Source organism: Branchiostoma floridae, chromosome 4, assembly GCF_000003815.2.
Source record: "Branchiostoma floridae strain S238N-H82 chromosome 4, Bfl_VNyyK, whole genome shotgun sequence".
NCBI classification, from domain to species: Eukaryota; Metazoa; Chordata; class Leptocardii; order Amphioxiformes; family Branchiostomatidae; genus Branchiostoma; species Branchiostoma floridae.
The window spans coordinates 28,169,589-28,194,792 of record NC_049982.1 but is presented as its reverse complement, the minus strand read 5'-3'; the positions used below and the strand labels follow the sequence as shown (position 1 = coordinate 28,194,792).

Genomic DNA, 25,204 nt, shown 5'->3' with positions numbered 1-25,204 from the left:
TGCTACATGCAACAGAAACAAATTAGCTGACTCAGAGATACATACTAGTTTCCATCTTACGCATAGTAACACGTGTCTAACGTATCCATCTCACGCAAGGCCTCTAGCGATAGTCAAGTGAACGGCAGGCTTTCTGGCACCACATTCAATGTCATTCCATCCGGAAGTTGAAATGTCAGCGATGCAATAAAGATAAATGATATGCAATAAATATTATCCTTATTTTCATAGAGTTCTGACACCATTAACCGATATATTAGTAAAACACTACACACAAATGAGCAAAAGCGTAGAAGGCCAGTGAGACAACATAAAGAAAGCAAAATTATGACAACAAAATTCAACTTGACGTGCAACATTAGATGAACGGCGGCCATCTTGGATTCGGCATTACCTACCTTGCATCTATTTAGCCTCAATCGCAGAGTTGTTGGCTGGCCTCTATTTTTGGTTTAGCCGCACTGTTTTCTATTTGTATATCAGTTGTAAGTGAACCTTGTTGCTTATAGAATTTTAGAATGTTGACTGTGTGCAATCAGAATTGATGTGTAATCGGGGAAACAACACGTATTTCAAAAGCCATAAAAATGCTCAGCAAGAAGCCTGCTACGGAGACTTGCTATACAGGCCTTTCGGAGCCTATCCTTGCATAAACAGGTGTTAGTTTAGAATGTCAGAGTGAGACATTGACAAAACTACGCATGTCACGGCTAAGACAAAAGGAAGGGATCCGGCGTTTTACATTACATTGCCTCCCAGGCAGGTGCGCAACAGATTTCTGGACGACTCCTGGGTTAAACCTCGTCTGATAAACGTCGCTGAGAGGATTTTTAAAGGTTAGTTCTTAATATGTAAAAAAAACACCCCTTTTTTTCGAGTTAAGCACTTACATGTAACGCTTGACCTATTCTAACAGGAATAGTGCAAATGTATTGAGTGGTTTGGTATGCTAGTCTGTCAAGTAGGCACACAAGGAAACGAGGATTGCCAACAAAAAGATGGTGCTCAAAACAAGGTATGGTTTTAAGTATATGTATCTATAGCAAGGTTAATGAAACGCTGACATCTGTTTCATGTACACACGGATCTATCATATAGTTCAAGATCAATCCTCAAGCATAACCTACGATGGCTCAAGATAGTATCATAAGCTGGCAAAGGATTGTAGTCGGCCTATAGGAGTGTTCATTCGCCACCACTAATGGACACATCTTGGACGTCGTTTTCACTCCTTAGCCAGCTTATGATACTATCTTATGCCACCGAAAAGCTGCCTTGAGATACGTACAAGATAACAGCACTTAACCTAGTGTAACTTTCCTGAACAAAATAGGACTAGACACTCCGAGTTTTAGAGTAAAGTAGGGAGAAGGAAATGAGCCTTGAATACAAGCAAAAAGGTGTACAAGACTGACTGCGTTAGCCAGAGCTTTCTTTTTTTTTCCAGAAAAGCACAAATGGTGATTTCTGAACAAAGTTCAGAATAAGCCTAACTCTAAATGACAACTAACAAAAGACAACCCCAACCATTACTAAGTCACACACAACACCCATGCAACATACGATGTTTGGGGCTCATAAAGTCTGACGCAGCCGCGAAGTATTTCAGTTTCACAATTCAACAGCTTCCAGTACAGTCCCAGATGGCAACTTGGCAAGATTTGGTCTGAATAGGGCTTTGAGTACTTTCATGGGTTTCCAATGTTGCATGGCAAATTTGTTGCACTAATATAATGGGGGAAAATGTCTTTGTTGTGTCTTTTTGAAAATTTAAAAAAAAAAAAAGATGAATAGATCGATCAGAACTAATATGTAATCGGTGAGACAACATGTATTTTAAAAGCCATAAAGAGGCTCAGCAAGAAGCATGCTACAGATACTTGCTATACAGGCCATCTTATCATTGTATAAACATGTGTTATGTTACAATGTCACGGTCATACAATGGGAAATCTACTTATGTCAAGGGTAGAAACAAAAGGAAGAAGGGTTACATTACATTGCCTCCCAGGCAGGTGCGCAACAGATTTCTCGGGGACGACTGCTGGGTTAAACGTCGTCTGATAAACGTTCCTGATAGGCTTTTTAAATGTTAGTTAAGTAAAATCACTCTTTTTTTTTCGTGTTAAAAAGTCCCAGCAAGAAACCTGCTACGGAGACTTGCTATACAGGCCCTTTAGAGCTTATCCTTGCATAAACAGGTGTAAGGTTACAAGTTCAGGGCGAGACAATGAGACAATGTCACGGGTGAAAACAAAAGGAAGGGATCAGGAGTAGACTCACTGTTTACATTACATTGCCTCCCAGGCAGGTGCGCAACAGATTTCTCAGGGACGACGGCTGGGTTAAACGTCGTCTGATAAACGTCGCTGAGGGCATTTATAAAGGTTATAATTAGTTACGTAAAAACCACCCCTCTTGCCGTGTTAAGCACTTACATATAGTGCTTAACCTATTCTGACAGACAGGAATAGTACGAATGTATTGAGTGGCTTGGCATGCTAGTCTGTCAAGTAGGCACACAAGGAAACGAGCTTTGGTAACAAAAGATGATGCTCAAGACAGGGTATGGTTGTTAGTATATATATGTATAGCTAAGTTGGTGTAACGCTGATATGGCATCTATTTAGCCTCAATCGCAGAATTCTTGGCTGGCCTCTATTTTCGGTGTAGGCGTACTGTTTTCTGTTTGTATATCTTTTGTAATTGTACCTTGTTGTTTGTAGAATCATATAGACTGTGCGCAATCAGAATCGGCCGCGGGGAAACAACACGTCTTTCAAAAGCCAAAGAAAGGTCCAGCGAAAAGCCTGCTACAGAGACTTGCTATACAGGCTCTTTAGATGTTATCCTTGCATAAACAGGTGTAAGGTTGCAAGTTCACGGTGAGACAATGGGAAAGCTACGCATGTCACGGGTAAAAACAAAAGGAAGGGATCCCGAGGATTACATTACATTGACTCCCAGGCAGGTGCGCAACAGATTTCTGGACGACTCCTGGGTTAAACCTCGTTGGATAAACGTTGCTGAGAGGATTTTTAAAGGTTAGTTATGTAAAAACCACCCCTCTTGCCGTATTAAGTACTTACATGTAATGCTTGACCTATTCTGACAGGAATAGTACGAATGTATTGAGGGGCTTGGTATGCTAGTCTGTCAAGTAAGCACAAAAGAAAACGAGCTTTGGTAAAAAAGATGGCGCTCAAGACTTTACCCCTTCTTTTGGGTACAACCAGTTGACTAAAATTCTTAGCCCTTAAGGTCTAAAAGCATCTATTTGATAGACAATATAAAGACATCTGTTTGAAAAGAAGTTGAGTTAAAATTCTGTTTTGATTTGTTAAATGTATTACTTTGAACATGGCTAAAATAAATACAAATGTAGGCAAGATGCTAATACTGGCCTACTTTCAGGACAACAACGTAACAACCAAACCAAAAGATAACAAGTTTTGCAACATTGCATTCAATAGATATACAACTTATCTGTATGGGACACACTTTTCAAGCTAAGAAATATTCCAGAGTGACACTTATAGCGTTACAAAGTTGGGTCAAAAATTACCTTTTTTTTTAGAATCTTGAAACATTGCAATGCTTCGAGGCTGCAAAATCATTGAAATTTATCTCGTTGGACATTTTATAACCATCTTGTAATTGCTAAAATGTTGGTTTATTTAAATCTTGTTTTGTTTTGAAGATTTGTTAGAAGGTGTTGCAGTGAAAATGCCGTAAAGTATGATCATCATGGTTCTCGTGTTTTTGGGGTGCGAAAATTGGGGGAAATAACCAGAAAACTTGATTTGCCAGTTACTTTGCCAACAATGCGTTTTCACCTAAAAGAAAGCTATTTTGAGGAGTTGCAGACCAAGTATTATCACTGCAAAATTTAAGCCGAATTGATTTTTTTTACCCCTGTCACCATTGTTTGATCCTTACACAGACATTTGCACTTAACATTTCCCAATAAGCTCTTTCGCTTATTCGATCATACATGAGCAGCAACAGGAATTGTGAGTAATGTGTCAAAGGTAAAGCAGGCTGTTGCGCCCCGAACCGTGCCTTGCCACAAACCGTGCCTAGGCACAGTTTGGGGCAGTCCCCGCGTGCCCCAAACTGTGCCTAGGGCAAAAGCACGGACCGTGCCCAATCGCGCACAGTTCTGGGCACACAGGGGTCCTTGTCCCATACTGTGCTATGGGGCGGAGCTTAGTGTTTTTAGTGGAGGAGTCTGTCCAACGTGCTTTTTTTCCTGCAGCCCCGCCATCTTTGTTTTTCGGGCCTGAATGGGCACGGAATGGGGCAGGCACTGGTCGGGGCATGACAAGGCCTTAGGAACAGTCTCGTCTCGACCATTATTTCGATTTGCATACCCTATAGCTATGTCCGGAACGTTATTATATTTCAGCCATATCATAGGTATGGTGAAATATATTGTATTCGTAATGTTTCTTCTTTCTTCTTCTTCTTCTCCTGTCAAATCTTCAAAACACGTTATCTCAATTGTTCCTGGACGGGTTCTTGCACGGATGAAGCATTTTCTAAAAGCATTTTTGAACTTTTGTGATTATGACTGGTCTATTATACCTTTTTCATGCACGTGGGACCTTTTTGCTAACTTCAATTTTGGATTCGGTTTGTTATTAAAAAGGCCATGTTTTCAGTGGGATTATTTCTGGACTGGTCTATTGTGCAAATTCACATGGGGTGTACTGGAGTCCATTCTTGCACAGGGGGATTTTGTTTGATACATTTTTGGGTTGAACCGTCATTAGTAAAAGTGATTTTTCAAATGGGTGATTTTGTTGTTGCATGTGGAGGGAGATGGCTGAAATATGCTGCGATTGCTCTCAAGGAAATGTCGGCCTTTCTAGTGTTTACAAGTCATTGTGGATCTTAATAGAATCATTGTGAGAATCAAGTCAAGTCAAGTCAAGCCTTCTTCACCTGTGACATATAACCTACAATCTCTAGATCTGTTGCTGCAATAAAAATAAACGCGTACTAAAATGTGCGAAAGGGCTTATTTTCGCCCCGTGTATATCGGGTACACAAATGAGACTATTTACTCCTGGTTTTACAGGTAAAACCATGCAGAAGTCTGTCGCCATCCTGTTGGTCGTGGCCCTGACTGTGGCCATGATGTTCGACCAGGCTGAAAATACAAGTTCTGGCAGGCGCCGGCGTCGAATCGCCGGGGTTGTTGATCGCCAAAAGCGAACTGCGTTGGAAGGTAATTTAATTTCTTCAACAATCCGTTTCCGCCCACTTATAGATTTTGTGATAAAGGCATTCTTTGACAATTTTTTTTTTAAATTCGTACGCTCGCATCAGTTTTTTCTGTTACCCAAGGATGTCATCCATATTGTCAAATCAACATGGCCTAAGCTAGACCTGGGCTACTGCAAAGCGCTTGCCTTACTGATGATATGACATAAAAGTACATTGTGCTCAGGGTACAACTACAAATGTATTGGGCTATTTAACTAAGAAGAATACATGTGTATCTTGGATATGACAATATGCCTTCTGTGTCTTCAATATCTATGCATATTGTATGATAATGGCATTATGGAAAGTTTTTGTTTTTGTGTACATGCATATACATACATACATATGTTAGTTTGCATGGTAACTAGACTGTGCTGCAATTTTGCAAACTTGTGTTAATTGCCCAATAAGGTCACACTGATGTGCAACGTATGATGTACAGATGAACATGTTTTTAGAAATCGCAGTGTTGCCATCAAAAGCTCTGTACAATTATCAAAAACGCATCAACAACAGATTCGAACTGATAAACGGTTGTTTACTTATGATATTTGGTAACATACTATAAAATGTATAAACAGCCAATGCTTGCCTTAATTTCGTGACGTCACGTTATGTAGAAGTCTTCTACATAAGGATGGAGGGCTCCATAGACTTTCTGCGCCAATCGATATCTGCTAATGATCTGTAATTATTAGAAAATGATTTTTTATAATTAGATGGAAACAATTATTTTCTAATAGCTACAGATCATTAGCAGATATCGATTGGCGCAAACAAGAGCTTGTAGCCTTCATCATTATGCACATGAAAAACATAGTTTCATTGCGGTGGTATGTACCAAAGTCTTGTATTTTCTCATAGAAAAAATAATATTAGGGGCAATAAAACCTGATGACGTCATCCATATGGCCCCCAAAAAATCAGATTTAGAATTCTTTCATGCCGATCTATCAATATGCGTTACAGTTCCATTCTTTCTTAATTCATTAATGAGAAAACAACGGAAAGTCAAAATGCCAATTTAGCCAACCCTGAAACCTCAATGATCGACGTCTGAGTCATGTTTCATTTAACATCGACTATCATAATTCCACCAGGTGCCATTATACCGCCACCTCAAAAAAAACGTTGTTATAGAGGCCTTCTCAAGATTGTCTTGAACACCTTATATTAAATATCTTAAATATAATACAATTCAGATATTTAGGAGTTGAAGGCAATCTTAGGAAGGCCTCGTTAACAACGTTTTTCGATGTGGCGGTATATTGGCACCTGGTGGAATTATGATAGTGTATGTTAAATACATAAAATAACATTGCGTCACAGCAGAAAAAGATTAGGTTGATGTACTGGAAATTATCTTTAAATTTTATCCAGAATGAAAACTACCATGTTGCTATGTTTTGTGCAGGGGATGACCCAGTGAAGGATCGTTTCGAAGAGATCCCGCAGCGCCTGGATGGAGAAGCCTGACAGAGGTAATAACACATGGTGCATTTTTAAACTCAACATGAGACATCTTTGTAGTGTTACAATCACAGTGTAAGGTTACAGTTTACCGAACACATCTAACCAGCACAATGACTTAGTGGGTAAGGTGTTCAGATGTCGCGGGTTTAACTTAAACCTCCACCGAGTCTTACTGAAAACAGGAAAAAATCGCACATACTGTTTTCTCTCTTATGAGTACGAGTATGGGAGTTAAACACATCCCATTAGTAGTAGAATTTTCCCCTGCTATAGTGATCGTATGCAGCACAAGGGCCATGGACGTGGAGATAGGCACCACTCTATACAACGATATTTTTTGTTGCCATTTTCAGCATGTATTTGCTCATTTTACAGCTAATTTGAACGATTAACAGTCTGGTTGAAAACTTATTTTTTCAACTGCCCAAAATACATGCACGGATGGCATCCATGTAATCCAATCAACATAGAATTACAAGTTTCATTATTGAGATATCATTTCATTTTGCTCTCCGCGTTTCAGGATGCTATTCATCCACAGCTGTAAGCACTGGACCAGCTGCCTTCACGAGAAGCCGTGAACACCAATCCGACTGATCGTCCAGTAATGCTTCATTGCGTGAACAAGCTTAGCTTGTATGCTTTAGTCCCAGATAGTACCGGGTGTGCTGCTGTTGTGTTTGAAGAAATATATTAAACTTTGATGCTAACATGCATGTCAACTTTTACAATTATATATGAGTCGCGTATACGTATCATACGTATCGTGTATCATGTTTTTGGAAGAAAGAAAAAACTCTCGGAACACAAACATAACATCAAAAGGCTCATATAAGGCCCAACTTTTACCACTGTTAATTGGAATAAAAGCTTTCCGTCACCACAAATTTACAGACACCAAGGAACAATGCCTCGATTTGCAATTGAGGATTAAGGGTTCACTGTTTCAGAATCGTTGTTTTCCAAACACTTTGGAAAAATAAAGACTTTAGCATCATAATTATCACCATTGCTCCTGATCGATATCAAGTACATTTAAACCATTCTGTCTGTTACATACTAGTAACATGTTCCAATGTAGTTAATGCAGGGATTTGTCAATGCCACGTTCAGAATTAACAAAATACGTTTTAGACTTGTATTCAATTTGACAACTTCACATCTTAGTACTATGAATGATACAGACTTGGCTTCTGGTTTGATGTAACTCACCTGGACCTCTATGTACTGTTGGAGAGATCATCAAACAAGCTTGGTGTGCGCGAACATGTCTTGCGTATTCTTTCTAACATATAGGAAATGAATCTATGACATACAATGAATAGGCAGTTGTTATAGAAAACCATGGGTCAGAGGGTAAAGTAGCAGTGCATATCTGGACATTCCTAGTAATCGTGAAAATAAATCCAGCCTTTCTCTCTCCAGCTATCCGCTTGAAAAATGTTAAGCAAAAGGCCGCAACAGTTTTAAAACAAACTGCTGAGGGATAAAACCTGCACCACGTTTTCATTATTTTAAAGGTCATTTGGTACCAAAATTCAAGACAGCACCATGTCTAGTATAAAAAAAAATTAGTAAAAAGGAAGTTTTGCTGCAGTGTCAGAAAAGGCCACCAAAGGCCCATAATTGACCTTTACACGCGATGAAGGTCACCCATCCTGATATATAGAATAATAATAGTTTTGACCTTGACCTTTGCTTTACTACGATATTAATGGTTACCAACTGTCATTATTCATCCATAGCTACTGTAGACAGACAGACACGCCAAAAACAATACCTCCGTTTTTAAGTAGGTGACGAGAGGTAGACACTGCTGAGAATTGTGAATGTAAACGGAGATACACACAAGTATCCATCGCACACATAGAAACATGTGTCTTACGTATACATATCCATCTCACGTAAGGCCTCTAGCGGTAGTCAAGTGAACAGCATGCTTTCTGGCACGACATTTAATGTCATTCCATCCGGAAGTTGAAACGTCCGACTATGACGTAGCGAAGCTTTGACATGGTTCACGCAGTTTAAAGTAATAAAGAGGAGGCGAAACGTTTTTTCGCTGACCGAAAGCCCCCCCCCCCCCATATATATAACTTTGTGATACCACCCTCCCAAGACAAATCTGACAAAGAGTTTGGCAACACTCGACTCGTCCCCTCTAGTAATTTAGCCCCCTCCCAAAAAAACTCGTTTTACAAAGAAGTTTCTCGTTCCAATTCACAAACTGCATTTTGGCATGAATATTTATACTGTATACAAATATGACACATTCCAATGGCATTATCGTTAAATACTATGCTAATTAGGCAACCGATATCTCCGATAGAAAATCTCTACCATTTAATTCTTCTTTTAAATCAGGAAAAAATCAATGCACGCTCTGATGTCATCAATAGAATTTACTTGTTGTGACCTTACCTTGGTGTCCGTTATTCACCTCCTGTAAAATACGAACCATACGACAACACGAACAATCAGAGAAACAGACAGACCAAGATAATACCTCTCCTTGAACTTTGAACTTTGAACTTTATTCGCCTTAAAAACGGCGGCACATTCGGCACTGCCGCGTGCATGGAGTACAAGTACGTAGTAACGTAAATCAAATAACATAACTTAACTCATGACTTAACTCTAATGAAGATAGGTTAAAATATATAAATAAATAAATAGGTGACAAATCATGTCCAAACTATGAGGAGAAAAAGCATAACAAAATGATAGTGGATGGTAACAAATGAGATCTTTACAATGGTTCGGTATTGTCAGCGTATGGCTATAGACATAAGTGTATGTTAACATATTGACTGAACGAAAACGTAGTGGTAAACATAACGTTGAGTAGTGTAGTAGAGTGGAGCTGGATCTTGAGAGAAACTAGTGTTGGGTACTTTGACTTTCATTGCTGTTGGTACATTTTCTTTTTTTTTTTTTTTTTTTTTTTTTTTTTTTTTTCAACCTTTATTTAACCTTGATACATCATTCGGCCTGAGCCGTTTTTCAAGATTTCAAGGGTGGAGGAGGTCAGAGGTCTAAATACCTTCTAAATACAATGCACTACACAAAAGATACAATTCATCATCATACAATTCACCATTCCATAGATCCTTTCGTCTTCAACATAATATCAGTCCATCTCATAGTCCATAGTTACATAATTTCTAGTCGAGTTAAGTTCTTAAACGACGATAAAGAGGGCGCCTGCCTCACGTTCTCTCTCAGACTATTCCACAGAACTGTGCCTGAGTACGTTATACATCTTCGATACGCTTCCCTGTGGACCATGGGTAAGTATAGTAGGTTGGATTCGCTTTGTCGCGTTGATCTAGTTGACCTTTCCCTACAGTATGTAAACAAGTTCCTCATGTAGACTGGCAGTAAGTTGTTTAGAGCTTTGTATGTGAGCAACGCCTTCTGTTGTCTGTGTATGGATTTGATGTTTTTCCATCCGAGACGAGTCAGCACTTCGGCCGAGGGTGTTCTGTAGTGGGCCCTCAGTAGCAGCTTCCCGGCCCTGTTCTGCATTCGTTGGAGTTTTTGAAGGTCTTGCTCCGGTGCAGTATCCCAAACAGTACTTCCATATGTGATGTACGGCAGGAAGATTGTATTGTATAGAGTACGAAGTGCTGATGTAGATACAAATGGACTGACATGTTTCATAATACTTAATGCTCGTCTTAACTTGCTAAGGACGTCTTTGACGTGCCGCTTCCAATTCAGTTGATTATCAATGAATATACCCAAGTATTTGTACATGTAGCATAGATTGATAAATTGACCATTTACGGCCAATCTGGGGTTTGTACAAGTTTTCAGTTTTTTATCTGTACCTATTAGCATACACTTGCACTTTCCTTCGTTTATCGACAGATAGTTCACTGCAAACCATTGAGACAACCTTTCGAGATCTGTCTGAAGGGCATTCTCGATGGTCCCAGAATCCTTGCTGCTGAAGTGAATAACCGTATCATCGGCATACATTGAAATTTCACAATTTTGAATACAGTTAGGCATGTCATTTACATAAATAATGAATAAAAGTGGTCCCAAAATCGAGCCTTGTGGAACGCCGTACTTCACTGTGTGGAAGCTAGAAAGGACTCCATTTACAGAAGTACAGTGCTGTCTTCCGGAGAGGTAGGAAGCGAACCAGTCAAGAGCTCCACCTTGGATACCGTACTTGAACAACACTTCTAGTGGAGTGATGATGCCTTAGTATACAGGAATTTCTTAACAATGCCTATCTATAGGAAAAGTTAACGTAGATAGATAAATACGTTAAAAAGACAAATCATGTCCAGATCATGGACGAAAAGAGCATAACAAATGATAATGGATAATAACAGGTCAAATCATAACACTGGTTCAGTATTGTTATAGTAATTGGCTATGGACATAAATGAACGAAAGCGTAATGGTAAACATAACGTTGAGTAGTGTGATAGAGTGGAGCTGGAGGACAGTGATCTTGAGAGAAGCTAGTGTTGAGTACTTTGACTTCCATTGTTGTTACATTTTCTAGTGGACCATGCCTTATACAGGAATTTCTTAACATGCCTATCTATAATAGATTCCCATGGGCCTTTGTAACCTAAGAGAAGATCTTTCTTTCTTTCAGTATTGCATGACATGAATGTTTCCCATAGAAAGACTCCCCCTGCACGTGTTAGTTCATCTTCAAGGTTCGTGAAAAGGGAGATTCTTTCTTTCGAATAACTGGGGCATATAAGTAGGAAATGAGTTACGGTTTCTTGTTCCTGCAGGTTACAGTTAGTACAGTTTCCATTTCCATTGTAACTTTTCCAGGATAGTTTCCTCCCTTCCATTTCTAGTACCTCTGCTCTAGCCTTGAACTTTAATATGCTTTCCTCTGGGCTAATGGGGTCTTTAAGATAGTCTTCAAGATTGAGCTCATGTTTGTTTCTAAATACCAATGCTTTACAAGAGGTCATGTTACTTAGGAAAATGTCGTATTGCTGAGAGTTGTGTATTCTTATTGCTGAGTTTATCCAGTGTCTGTTAACGGGTGAATCATTGCACCATATATGGTCCAAACCTATGGAAGTGAGAAGGTTCTTCATGTGTTTGACCCAGGACCATGTTATAGATTTCCCTGTCCTGATAATGTCAAATAGTTGAAGAAGTATCATCTTTGGCCATCTGTGCTCTTCCATTTTAATGAGTCTATCGTAGAATTTTAGTCTGAGTCTGTCTTGTAAGCTTGATATAGATTTCCAACCTAGTTCTCCGAGCACTGTAGCTTTACTTGTACCATTAGGAGCCCTGAATAGAAATTTTGAATAAGTGAGCTCTTCCATTGACCCTTGACCTAGAATGTCTGTCAGGTGCCATCCCATCTGGAGAGTTTACTGGTTCTGGCAACTCTACACTTCACCATCTAGTCAAGTTGACAACGTAAATCTATTACTTTACGGTGAACGTGACCGATAATGGCAAAGACGTCATGCAGTGACACAGGGCTGGGTATCGGTACAGCGTACCGGTACAAAACCGGTTTTTCTTATTGGACCGGTCCAGAAAAACCGGACCTGAAAAAATTAGGTGTATCGGATGTTGGACCTATTAGAAAATTAACATACTATTTGATCAGGCATTCACACGTTTTGGCGCTTGCAGGTGGAAGAAAATAACATGAGCGAAGCAGATTAGAGTTTATAGTCATTTCTACCAAGTTTTACAGTTGATCGTACGTGTGTAGTTAGCGTTGTAGGATTTTAAAACGCCAGTGTGAGTCTAATACACCACCAAACAGATTTCTTTGTAGTGAAATGGACCATTGGTATGAGTCATACTGAATCAGGTCCAGTTTCAGGTTCAGGTCCGGACCTGGACCTGATCCTCTGGACCTGAACCGGACCTGGACCTGAATTTTCTGTACCGGTACCCACCCCTACTGTGACATCATCATCCATCATCCAGGCGTGCATGGATGTGACTCTCTTCGATTCCTCCATCCTTCCCTATCCTCTACAAACCTTGGGCAGTTCTTCAGCCGAGCAGCCAGTATCTTCACAAAGTTGATGTAGATATGTTTTGCGTGGTCTACGCTTGCTTGCATGACCATGTTTGGGAGTCCACAGCAGAACGTCATTGATGATCTCATCTTTACTCCGCCATGCGTGACCAGCAAACCCCAGCCTTCTGTCTCGTATGACTTAAAGGTATACCACGTAGTTTATCTGAGTGACCAGTGACCACCCGAGTTAGACCCTCCTGGTTGTAAATAACAACTTCCAGGCCTCCAGTAGATAAGCCAGATGTGGGCATGTTCCCTAGGAAGCATGGAGTCCCATGTACAATGTAGGAAGATCACAGTTTGTAGACATGTTTGTATGATGCACTGATGTTGCAACTTCTCTCACTGAGCCTTGGTATTCAATGCTAAAGGGTAGACTTAGCTTGCTATGTAAAGAAATGGCAGGAAAATCTACTTTTTGTATTGTCCAAAAATTACGTAGTATAGCTTTAAGATAACGATGGTAGATCTCCAATAACACAGTCACTTTAAAAACAATACCTCCCATTTCGCGGAGGTTACAATGGCGAACAGGATACTGTCTGACAACAAACGCAGTAGAACGTGATCGGACTGCAGACGAGAATGTCTGTGTGTGTTGACATTTACTTTAATTTGTCTCAAGGCTTTTCTTTGTTGCGATTATAGAAAAATCCTGTTTTTCAACTCGTAACGTTGTGATGATTTGTTGCGACGTCATTCGTGACAAGGCAAAATTCAGTCGCTGTTCATACCTACATTCTCTCACAAGGTCAGAAATTCGTCTCTTTTTGTCCAATCGCTGGGTATTTGGTGGTTTTAGACAGTACGAAAACTGATGATCGTTGACAGAATCAGACAGTTTATTGCGCTGTGCAGAAATTACTAGACTTTGATAAGAAGTAACGTGTAACGTGTGTGTGTTTCTCATGCGTTACATATTTGGCAAATTGTCAACCCATTATTTTCTACAGTTACATGTTGCTGTTACAGCTTACCTTTGCCACTTCTTCTTTGTATCTTTTTTTTTTGTATTGAGCGAGAACGGGTGCGTGCTTGGATAGGTGTACCGCCAGGAAGAAAGACGGCTCAAATAACTGCCGTTCTGTACCTTTATACTTCCTCTGTTGTTCCTTTATTTCCGGCATTCCGAAGCTGCATGAGCACAGAAAGGGACACGAAAAAATGGGTCACGACAGAATTTTCAATTCACCTTGGTCTGTCACAACCTTAATACTTCACTACTGGCGTAGAAATAAAATGGCGGCGTACTTTCTATATTGCCCATTCAACCGTAGATCAAGGCTATTATGCAACACCAACAGACATTTTAGATTGCTTTTAAATCATGCACGTCTTGTGGCGCCGTGAGCACGTGTGATCATCATTTACAAATCCAGCGCAGAACGTGACAGTATGTTCCTCCTCCTACGAGCTCGCCTACCTAGAAATAGCCTGGATACCATACCCCAACCTCAAAAATATCTTTTGTGTTGGGGTCTGGCAGGATGGCTGTAGAAATATTCTCAAAGGCCCTTGATCAGAGGGAGGAGAACCTATGATTCATGACCACTCACACCACAGGTAGCCAGCTACAACACACCACAGTTGGTCAGCAGGCTATCAAAGTAGCGAATCAGGTACTTGGTGGCCGCTGTTATGGATTCAAAAAATACAGTTGGGGGTCTTTAACCAATCATGGTAGGGTGTAATTACCTCCTGCTGATCCTGCTGCTGTTCTATTGGTGGAGTTTTTTGCCCACTATAAGGGACAAAATTGAGAAGCCGGCCTATCCCATCCGGTCAGACCCCTGCACGATAGATACTTGAGATCGGGCTGGGGTTTGGTAACCAGGCTAACCTCGAAAAGGAACTGAAAACTTTTGACCTTTGTCGTCTTTGACCATTGTTGTCTTCAACTTTATTGTCTTCGTAAACAGGTAAAAGTAAACCATGAGAAAGTCTGTCGCCATCCTGTTGATCGTGGCGCTGACAGTGGCCATGATGTCCCACCAGCCTGCAGCTGAGGATCAGGATTCTGATCGCCGTCTTTCTGGAGTGATGAAATACCGCCGACGTGTTTGGCCCGGGTTTGATAAACGCCCAAAGCGGGCTGTGATGGCTGGTATGTAATTAAGGGTTAATGAATGAATGAATGAATGAAGACCTTTGTTGTACGTTTTTGCTTTCTAACAAGCTAAGTACAGGTCACGGTGAATAGGGTACATCTCCTAAGTACAATCTGTGTAAACTGTAATACATGACTGGAACTTCAAAGTCTGAAGTATACTAGTACTACTACTACTACTACTGGTATGTACAGTTTCAACTTCTTCTCGCTTCTTAATACAGTTGTAAATGTAGTTGCAGGTGGAGTGACCAGCCTGTTCCTTGCTGTATATGGTGTTATAACGCCTTCACTAGGAACTAGGAAACTTTGCGAATTGGTGTTAATTTCCAAATCATGCCACAGTGATGTTAACCTGGAAAAATTAGTGTTGGCTCTCTACGGGGGCCAGTGCAGCTCTCAGCCGCCGGGGTAATCGTTCACACCCGGTAGGATTTTCACGCGGTTAGACTTTAGCCCAGTGGGAGTTTATAATTAATTGCCGGCCACCGATTATCCCGGCGGCTGAGAGCTACACTGGCCCCGTAGAGAGCCTGCACTAACTACGGTAGGCCGAGCCACAAGTAGACTGGATTCCAGGTTAACGTTATAGTGATGTGCAAAATATAAAGTATGGATGAACATGTTTTTATAAATCCCAGTGACTGGACAATACACTGGACAATACATTGCTTCTGTGACGTCACGTTATGTAGAAGCCATATACGTGTACGTATAGACTTGTCCTTCATTTATTGTTTTTATCTCAACTTTGCATATTTTCTGGGGGAGTCGGCCTCGTAGAGGAACTAGATTCCTGTTGCCGGCTCCCCTCAGATTGTACGCAATCTGTGAAGTGGAATAAATAAATAAATAAGTATATAGGGACGGAGGGCGCCATAGACTACCATGAGAACTACCATATTGCGGTGTTTTGTGCAGGTGATGAACCATTGATCGTGAAGGATCTACTCGATGGGATCCCCCAGCGCCCGGGAGGAGAAGACTGAGGTAATATAAGAAGTTTATTTGCAAGTTCGTGCCCGAGGGCTAATTGCAAGTACATGGTATACACATAGTGACAATGGACAGTCATAAACAATATTTTAATCTAATGCTAGTGTTGGCTATTTCTAAACAGGTTGGGTTTGACTTCTTTTTTGAAAGCAGAGGGAGACGAAAAGCCCCACAATTTCTAAAATTTGTGGGTTCTGCGATTTCAAGAGAAAAGTGGCTTTCTGTTCATCTGTGGGGAAGTTGGGATACTTTGTGACTTCTCTAAACAGTGATTCTTTCGGTTTCGTTGAATGAACATTTGGAAAGGAAATGTGTTTCGTCTCCCACTGCTTTAGATGTACAATATTTACAAAGCCTTTCACACACTGCTAAGCTCTTATATCTCCCTCTTTCCACTTCAAGAGGATGAGCGCTAATTCTGACTTTGCTTGTTGCGGAGCGCAGCTCGAATAATAACGCACTAAATACACTCAACATCTGACATCTTTGTAGCGTTGCAATAACAAAGTTAGGCATTCTTTAACACTGTGTGCTTTTTTTTTCATTTTTTTAACCATTTCATTCTCCTCTCTGTGTTTCAGGATGCTGTTCATCCACAGCTGCAAGCACTGGACCAGCTGCCTTCATGAGACGCCGTGAACACCAATCCGACTGGTCGTCCAGTAATGCTTCATTGCGTGAACAAGCTTAGCTATTATGTTATAGTCCCAGATAGTACCGGGTGTGCTGCTGTTGTGTTTGAAGAAATATATTAAAGTTTGATGTTTACATGCATATCAACTTTAAGAATTATGTATGGCTCGCGTATACGTATCAGACGTATAGTGTATCATGATTTTGTACAAAAATACACAAACTCTCGGTCCATAAACATGAGATCAACTGGCTCATATATAAAGCACAACTTTTACCACTGTTAACTGACTATCTGATTAAAAAAACACATACAGAGGGGGAGACACCAAAGAACAATTTGTAATTGAGAAGATTTCAAAATCGTTGTTTACAATACATTTTAGAAAAATGCAGACTTTATCATTATAATTATCCCTATTGCTTCTGGTCGATATCAAATATATTTAAATCATTCTGGCTATTACATAACAATATGCTATTACATAACAAGTTCAATTATTAATGTAGTTGATGCAAGTATCTGTCTATGTCACGTTCAGAATGACCAAAGTAACTTTTAGAATTGTATTGACAACTTCACATCTAGTTCTATGAATGATACTTTGACGCTTCTGGTTTGATGTAAGTCACCTGGACCTCTTTGTACTGTTGGAGAGATCAGCAAACAAGCTTGGTGTGCGTGAACATGTCTTGTGTAATTTGTTTCTAACATATTGGAAATGTACCTATAAAGAATATATAGGTGTTTGTCATAGGAAGCCATAGGTCAAAGGATAAAGTGACGATGCATATCTGGATACCCGCAGTAATCAGTAAAAGCTACCAGAGCGCTTATAATGACATTGTCACACCCGGTTAATAGGATACAGCAAATGATAGTTTCTACCATGACCTTTGCTTTTCTAAGACACCTATACGTATCAAATGTCATTATTTATCTATAGCTTCTTCAGATCGGAAGACGATCAGCTGGAACATATCGGGAAACTTCAACGGACAGTCAGAGAAGTAAATAAGTCCTTTTCAGGCACTATAGATTCCCAATATACAGTACAACTTTCATATGTTCAAATTAAGTGCGATAGGTAAGCATAGCCAAACATAAGCCAAGGAGGTGAGGGTACTCATTCATTCATTACAGGTTTGCGATAGCAAAACCTGTATTGTTTTTGCTTCCAAAATTTTTCTTTCCAAACTTGGGCGCCGCCATTTTGTTTTGCGGTGTATGACGGGAAGTGTGACGCAATTCTTGATGTGACGTAATAGTTAATGGGCGGTCTTGTCCAAATTTTTTGTTTCCAAACATGGGCGCCGCCATTTTGTTTTGAGGTGTGAAATGTGATCTTGTGCTCTTGTCGGAAACTGTGTGGGACGGCAAGATCCACAAGCATGAAGGATTATTTTGTTGTATGAGTTAATTGGTGCTGCTAAATGTATGGTAGCAAGGTATCGATATATAGAAGGGTGAGTTGTATGATGGGATTTGATGGGATGGGTAGGAAATGTGATCTTGTGCTCTTGTTACTAATTCCTTTCCTTCAAATCGTCACAGCTGCGCCTCTTGATACCTTGAAAATGGAAGGTTCCACTTAGAGTGGGGTGTATAGAGGTTTGTTTATCAGGTCCTTTCGTTTAGATTGCCTTGTATTGATATGATATGATATGATATGATACATATAATGTTATTCAAGAACGGACACGTATGTTATTGTAATAACAGACCATTTGAGACTTCTTATTTACCATTTTCAACATTTTTATGTTACTTCGTTATAACCGACATGGGCACTTCTGATTGGTCAACGTTGCATTGTCATAAGATAATATAATATAATGAATGAATGAAGACCTTTATTGCCCCTTTTTGCCCCACTGGGCTAAGTACAGGTCACACGGTAAGAACCACATATATGTAACAACGGAAGCAATCATACACATCTATATATGTAGATGTGCGTCTAATCTATTCTAGGACATTCGACTTCCTCTCGCTTCTTGGTAATTGTAGCTAGCTGTATGGTTGGTTAGAGTTGGTTTATCAAAAGCTGTCAGGAATATAAATTTCTCTTTACTATTCAAGTATCTAAAGTGGGGATACTTACTTAAAGGGGCATTCCACTCCAGAAGGGAGTCTTTTTTTCCAATAAATAATGTGTCAATGAATACATAATCAGCCGAATTTTGTGGAATTCACCTTGGGATGAATTACGTGATGTGTGTTTTATGACACTCACTAAACCCATGCAGACCCTACCCATGTATTCCCTATAAGCATAGACACTTTGTTTATCGTACATATTTTCGGAATAAATGAGGTACGCTGAGCACACCGAGAAGGCAAATTGCTCTTAAGATAGCAAAGAATACAAGAACAAGACGAAATTTCTTATCGAACCTGAAATTAGTTTGGTAACCTTACCTAAAAGTTCTGCATTGTATTCAGCCATAGGATTAATTCAATTAGAGGGTACTTGGGGAGTTTAGTAGAAGACTGAATGCTTTTGAGGCATGCGGAGCAACTGGGTACTTTATCGTATAAAGTGAAGTCGTATGCATTTATTACTTCCTAAAATGAATATCTATCGGAAAATAACACTCCCGTGTGGAGTGGAATGCCCCTTTAACACATAGTCAAATAAAATGCTCCTATCGCTATCATACAAAGTACAATCAATAGTAAAATGTACTTCATCTTCTACTTTCCCTAAACTGCAAAATTGGCTAATGGAAATGATGCATAAACAATGACATTATTTTTCAGTATAGGACGGCTCCTTGAAATTGCACCAATTGTTCTTTCCTTTAGAGACAGCCAGGTTCAACTGAAAAAGACAAAGACGGTCATGAAAGGCGAATACAGCAGGCGTATAAATTGAGTTGACACTTCTTAAAACCCTTTTCCATAGAAGAAGGACGGAAAGAAAAAGTCAGAAGAAAATTTAAAAAAGAACGACGGCAATTCTAGCACTCTAGTAGATACATGTCTGGAACAATATATTATTGAACTTTTTTTTCTTACTTTACTTTCTTTTTAGATACAAATAAATAGAATCAGAAAGTCACAATTAAAAAGGGATTATCTGTGGCTGACCATGAGAGTCGATTAGCAGGGCGATTTTGACAAATGAGACGCGGGAAAATTGCATAATGCCTGGATATAAACTTAAACAAGAGACATGGCGGGGGTGTAAAAGAAGACTTCAACATCTTAGGTGTGAATGTTGAACTTACCTGTTTAGAGAGTACATGCGCAGCCTTTCTGTCCTCTGAGTGTCCTGTCGTCTCAGCTGGTAGCTCCGGAAACACTTCATGCTGCGTACCTCTCTGACCAGCAAGGGCAGGATACACACTGTAGACATCAACGTCTGCACAGACAGAAAAAAAAAACTAGTTCACCTTTATCCGTAGGGTACCCTTTATTCGTTTAAATAATCAGGATATTTAGGGATATCAAGTCGATGGACGGTGATTTCAAATGGCAAAATTGGGAACATATTGCAATTTGAAACCAACGTCCATGTTTAAAAACATCCGAAAGTTTAGATATATTATCACACGTGTTACATAATATATTACACGTATTACAGGACAAATGCTAGAAAATAGAGTTTCCGAATTAATTATCCAAATTAGGTCTTGATTTGAATAATCTGTCTTTAATGGCAAACATTTCTGTCTCAGCTACCTGCATAACAAATATTATGGGAATCTGGCTTTCCTTTCTTCAGTTATCATCATGTTTTAATTTCAACACAAATGCCCTCCTAGCATATCAGTTTCGTTATACCCCCCTCACATTAGGCGCGATTCGATCGGACGACGAGTCTGCGAGCTCTAAATTACGAGGAGGCATGACCCTGACGGGAAGGGGGGACACTGCCATTTCTTCGTCGGCATCAGGGTCATGCCTCCTCGTAAATTAGAGCTCGCAGACTCGTCGTCCGGTTCGAATCGCGCCTAAGTGAGGGGGGTATTACGGCTAAGTGCTTCGATTCGGGTCACGCATAAAGCAATTCTGGTGTGACAAACAGAGCGTCAGTGAGATCAAAACACTCAAGATATGATCAGCAAGGTAGACCTATGCTAGTCAATGCATGCCAACAAGACCAACGCAAACTACGCTGCCCGGAGCTGCTACTTGCGCCTCAGTCAATGAATGTCGGTTGGGCCGCTATAAGTGCGATTTAATCATGATCAGATCAGGCTAGAAGTATGTCATATTGAGCAAGTTTCACAAAGTTGACCTAATAGAATGTTCCTATTTCATTTGTTAGCTAGTTGTATCATACAATATAAGTATCTAATACCAGCTAAAAAAAGAACAAGAAACAGCCATGACTTCAAGTACCAGAGCTACCAAGCTAGGATGGACGTGTTCAAAAACTCATATATTCACAGAACTATTGTAGGGTGGAATTCGTTATCACCAAGCACAGAAGGGGCATCTTCTCTGGATAGTCTTTGTTTAAAAAAAACGTCTCAAAGAACGCTTTAAGAACGCTTGCATGTAGATGTGCAAAAGTTAGGTGTGACGGGTCGTTCAGTGTAATTTAACCAGCTGCTGCCGCGTGGCGTGCCTGCGAAGCTAGTGTATTACGTCAAAGGGCGGTTATACCAGCTGTATATATATATATATACAGATACAGATATAATCTAACCCACTTTGCCTTCCATTGTACCCGTTGCAATTGTTGTGAATACATGTAAGCTTTGGCTTGACTCAACTGTCGTCATTAAAACAGACCGAGTTTGCAGGACAGGTCGATTAAGAGTATTGACACAAAATAGTACATCAACTTTCGTAATATAAGGACTTCTACATCCACACAAATATACAAACAAGTGAATACAAACGTAGTAACAATTCAAACAATTTACAGTATACTGGATCTATTAAAGGTCTAAACATTCTTTAACATAATTTTTTTCTACCTAGTCGAGCACAGCATCTATAGGATCGAATGTATTGAAGAATATCATATACAGCCAAAGTTTTACCAAACTTACCATCAGCATGAAGAAGTAGAAGACCCATTGCCAGTCCAAGTGCTGCTGTTTGTGAAGTAAAGGAACCACGATCTGGGAAAGAATGAAGACCCCACACTGTAACACTCGGCTTTCAGATAAAGAAAAAAAAAGTGAGAACATGAAAAAGATGCTAGCTATATGATGGATATACCAATAATACAATTAAAGATTATAAAAAGGGAGGATTAGGTTCATATGGTATTTTTTTCTTCGCCTTATGCGTATTACCCACAATTCATGTCGTCGCAACTTGAAACTTGAACGGAGACATGTCGCACATGCGCACTTGAAAGTGTGAACCAGCTTATTTGCATGAGCTGGATTTTAAGCAAAGGGAATATATAATTCTAATACGTGTAGTATTACATCTAGAATCTATATCTTCTTCAGATGCTACACATGCGTGCTATTATCAAAATCAACCTTCTGAAATAAAGATCTGAGTGGTCATTTCAGTTTGCAGTGGGGGAGGGGGGGGGTCATTTCAGATTGAAGTAGGGGAGTGGAGGGTCATTTCAGTTTGCAGTAGGGGAGGGGAGGGTCGTTTCAGTTTGCAGTAGGGGAGGGGAGGGTCATTTCAGATTGCAGGATGGGAGGGGAGGGTCGTTTCAGTTTGAAGTAGGGGAGGGGAGGGTCGTTTCAGTTTGCAGTAGGGGAGGGGAGGGTCATTTCAGTTTGTAGTAGGGGTGGGAAGGGTCATTTCAGTTTGCAGGATGGGAGGGGAGGGTCATTTCAGTTTGCAGTAGGGGAGGGGAGGGTCATTTCAGTTTGCAGTAGGGGAGGGGAGGGTCATTTCAGTTTGCAGGATGGGAGGGGAGGGTCATTTCAGTTTGCAGTAGGGGAGGGTCATTTCAGTTTGCATGATGGGGGATGGTCATTTCAGTTTGCTGGATGGGGGGTTAGGGTCATTTCAGTTTGCATGATGGGGGGGATGGTCATTTCAGTTTGCAGTAGGGGAGGGGAGGGTCATTTCAGTTTGTAGTAGGGGTGGGAAGGGTCATTTCAGTTTGCAGGATGGGAGGGGAGGGTCATTTCAGTTTGCAGTAGGGGAGGGGAGGGTCATTTCTGTTTGCAGTAGGGGAGGGGAGGGTCATTTCAGTTTGCAGGATGGGAGGGGAGGGTCATTTCAGTTTGCAGTAGGGGAGGGTCATTTCAGTTTGCATGATGGGGGATGGTCATGGTCAGTTTGCTGGATGGGGGGTTAGGGTCATTTCAGTCTGCATGATGGGGGGGATGGTCATTTCAGTTTGCAGTAGGGGAGGGGAGGGTCATTTCAGTTTGTAGTAGGGGTGGGAAGGGGTCATTTCAGTTTGCAGGATGGGAGGGGAGGGTCATTTCAGTTTGCAGTAGGGGAGGGGAGGGTCATTTCAGTTTGCTGGATGGGGGGTTAGGGTCATTTCAGTTTGCATGATGGGAGGGGAGGGTCATTTCAGTTTGCAGGATGGGAGGGGAGGGTCATTTCAGTTTGCAGGATGGTAGGGGAGGGTCATTTCAGTTTGCAGGATGGGAGGGGAGGGTCATTTCAGTATGCAGTACGAGGAGGGGGGTCATTTCAGTTTGCGGTAGGGGAGGGGGTCATTTCAGTTTGCGGTAGGGGAGGGGGTCATTTCAGTTTGCAATGGGGAGGGAAGGGCCATTTCAGTTAGCAGTAGGGGGAAGGGTCATTTCAGTTTGCAGTATAGGAGGATGCGCCCATGTAAAGTGTGAAGTCCCACCTGTCCTACAGACGCCCCCACACTGCCTGTCCCGTCCACGATGCCAATGACCGTGGACAGGGCTTCGCTGTTGCCCTTGATCAGGTCCTGTCGCCCAAGGTCAGCCGAGATGGCAGAACTGATAAGGTTGGCAGGACCCCCAATGAAAAACCCTATGACATACAAAACACAATGATGATTTCTCAGTGTTGCTGGACGTCCTATGAAAAACCTTGTGACATAAAACACACGAGTTTTTTCCAGGTTTGCACGACCTCCAATGAAACACGCTGTGAATGAAATAGATATAAAGATTTACTAAGAATAGCAGCACATCATGTAAAGAACACTCGACATAAACGTAGCAGGACCTCCCATTAAAACTATGTGGAATGAAGCACAAAAAGTTTTCGTTTGTGTATCAGGACCATAAATCCTATGACATAATATATCAAGTTTCCGTTAGTTAAGCAGGAACCTCCAATGAATAGCAGTTTGACATACGACATAAGATTGTTCTGGTCAGTTAGAACAGGTCATTACATAGCAGATCACGTGCCCACGTAGCACCTGTGTGGGGCACTATATTGTTCCAGTCATGTGTTACATGATAAAATGCGTTCCGTGCTTTAAATTTGGATCGCACAAAGATTGACTTAAGCTGTCAATAGTATCCATAACTGGCATCGCACTATGGACATATTTATAGGTTCCTTTCTTCCTGTGGTTCTTACATAGTCAAATTTACAATTGGTTGAAAAGCTGACAAAGTTTCACACAACGACCAGTTCAATTGGAGCACTAGATGCGACTCTAGATGCTGGATAGCCTACATACGTTTTGACGACATAGCATATGGACATACATGTACATGTATCAAGTCGATGGACGTTGGTTTTACTTTCAATACTTTAAGGTAGTGCAATTTAGAAACCACCGTCAGTCGACATGATCAAAATCGGGTGTAAAAACAACGGATATAGGTAAGGGCGTGGATAAAGGTGAACTAGTCATACTGGTCTACATGTACTCCCCATGCACGGTCATCAGTGCAGCATTAGTGGTCTTGTTGTGTGGGGAAACTGGAAAAAGTGTGATACAGGGTTTAACTTTTATCAATAGTGGTTTCCATATATAAGGTACACTTTGTGTTTATTTCCACCACTGACTATTAGGCATAGGGCATATCATCTACATATATTACTAATGCTATTACATCGTGACATAAAAATACAATTTGTATTGGAATAGAGACCAATTAATCACACATAAAATTTGCATTTAAATGATTGCCCGGTATTCCATATTAGTTCAATGGCCAACGTTTTAATCAATATGTATATATATATATATATATATATATATATATATATATATATATATATATATATATATATATATATATTTAAACAGGTGGACAAAATCGTCTGGAAACAGTCAGATCCGGACACGAATATCATTCGTATCCGCCCGTATATGGTCGTATCCAGTCCGGAAATGGAAAATAACGGCCCGGATCTGACTGTTTCCAGACCCATTTCGTCCAGCACATGTCGGCCTGTCGTCATTATCAATGACAATTTTTGGGTGTTGCCGGCTGATTGTCAGATGTACATGTATACCTACCACTATAAACCCAGAGAGAGGGGAGGGCCAGTAACAACATGGTCACCATTGTCGGGGCTCGCTTCTTCATCTTGGCTGACACATAACCGCTAACCATGCCTCCTGCCGAATAAAATAAACAACAACACAACAACACTAGTTTACCTTTATCCGAGGGGTAACCAAATCTGTTGTTTAAAAAGCTGGGTATTTGGGGGTATGAGGTAAACGCACGGCGATTATATTTTCAAAATGTTGCAGTTATTTTCCAAATATTGCGTATCGTCACTTCCATTCTTAGTATACCTAACATTACAACGTTTACGGTGTCTATGCTAAAAATCTATCCAACTT

The 25,204-nt window shown here is 40.5% G+C and overlaps 2 protein-coding genes across 5 annotated transcripts; one reads left to right on the top strand and one right to left on the bottom strand.

Annotated features, from left to right (window-relative positions):
• Positions 1–726: 726 nt before the first annotated feature.
• LOC118414455 lies at positions 727–17,207 on the top strand. Of its 4 annotated transcripts, none has more exons than XR_004830974.1 (4): positions 727–836; positions 5,084–5,233; positions 6,686–6,752; positions 16,469–17,207. XR_004830974.1 is itself a non-coding variant. In XM_035818496.1 (4 exons), the coding sequence occupies exons 1-3, from the start codon at positions 2,894–2,896 to the stop codon at positions 6,745–6,747; spliced, it is 363 nt and encodes a 120-aa protein (XP_035674389.1). In that variant the 5' UTR covers positions 2,879–2,893; the 3' UTR covers positions 6,748–6,752; positions 16,469–17,207. The 4 variants fall into 4 exon arrangements, 2 of the variants coding, with proteins under 2 accessions (XP_035674389.1, XP_035674390.1); XM_035818496.1 differs by lacking the exon at positions 727–836 and adding an exon at positions 2,879–3,044; XM_035818497.1 differs by lacking the exons at positions 727–836; positions 16,469–17,207 and adding exons at positions 2,879–3,044; positions 7,268–8,010.
• A 1,940-nt stretch (positions 17,208–19,147) lies between these two features.
• Positions 19,148–24,968, bottom strand: LOC118413725 (sugar phosphate exchanger 3-like). The gene is made up of 5 exons (XM_035817254.1): positions 24,872–24,968; positions 23,267–23,418; positions 21,531–21,602; positions 19,755–19,888; positions 19,148–19,345 (listed from the first exon to the last, which is right to left on the bottom strand). Exons 1-5 carry the CDS (start codon positions 24,966–24,968, stop codon positions 19,342–19,344), a joined length of 459 nt encoding a protein of 152 aa, XP_035673147.1. The 3' UTR covers positions 19,148–19,341.
• Positions 24,969–25,204: the final 236 nt, after the last annotated feature.

What these genes read in the sequence shown, in the direction of transcription:
- LOC118414455 (XM_035818496.1), top strand. Translation starts at nt 2,894, where the DNA reads ATGGGAAAGCTACGCATGTCACGGGTAAAAACAAAAGGAAGGGATCCC. An exon ending in TGCTGAGAGGATTTTTAAAG is followed by an intron (nt 3,045 to 5,083) that starts GTTAGTTATGTA and finishes CTGGTTTTACAG; the next exon opens with GTAAAACCATGCAGAAGTCT. An exon ending in AAAGCGAACTGCGTTGGAAG is followed by an intron (nt 5,234 to 6,685) that starts GTAATTTAATTT and finishes TGTTTTGTGCAG; the next exon opens with GGGATGACCCAGTGAAGGAT.
- LOC118413725 (XM_035817254.1), bottom strand. Translation starts at nt 24,968, where the DNA reads ATGGTTAGCGGTTATGTGTCAGCCAAGATGAAGAAGCGAGCCCCGACA. An exon ending in CTCTCTCTGGGTTTATAGTG is followed by an intron (nt 23,419 to 24,871) that starts GTAGGTATACAT and finishes TGTATGTCATAG; the next exon opens with GGTTTTTCATTGGGGGTCCT. An exon ending in TGGGGGCGTCTGTAGGACAG is followed by an intron (nt 21,603 to 23,266) that starts GTGGGACTTCAC and finishes ATTCTTTCCCAG; the next exon opens with ATCGTGGTTCCTTTACTTCA.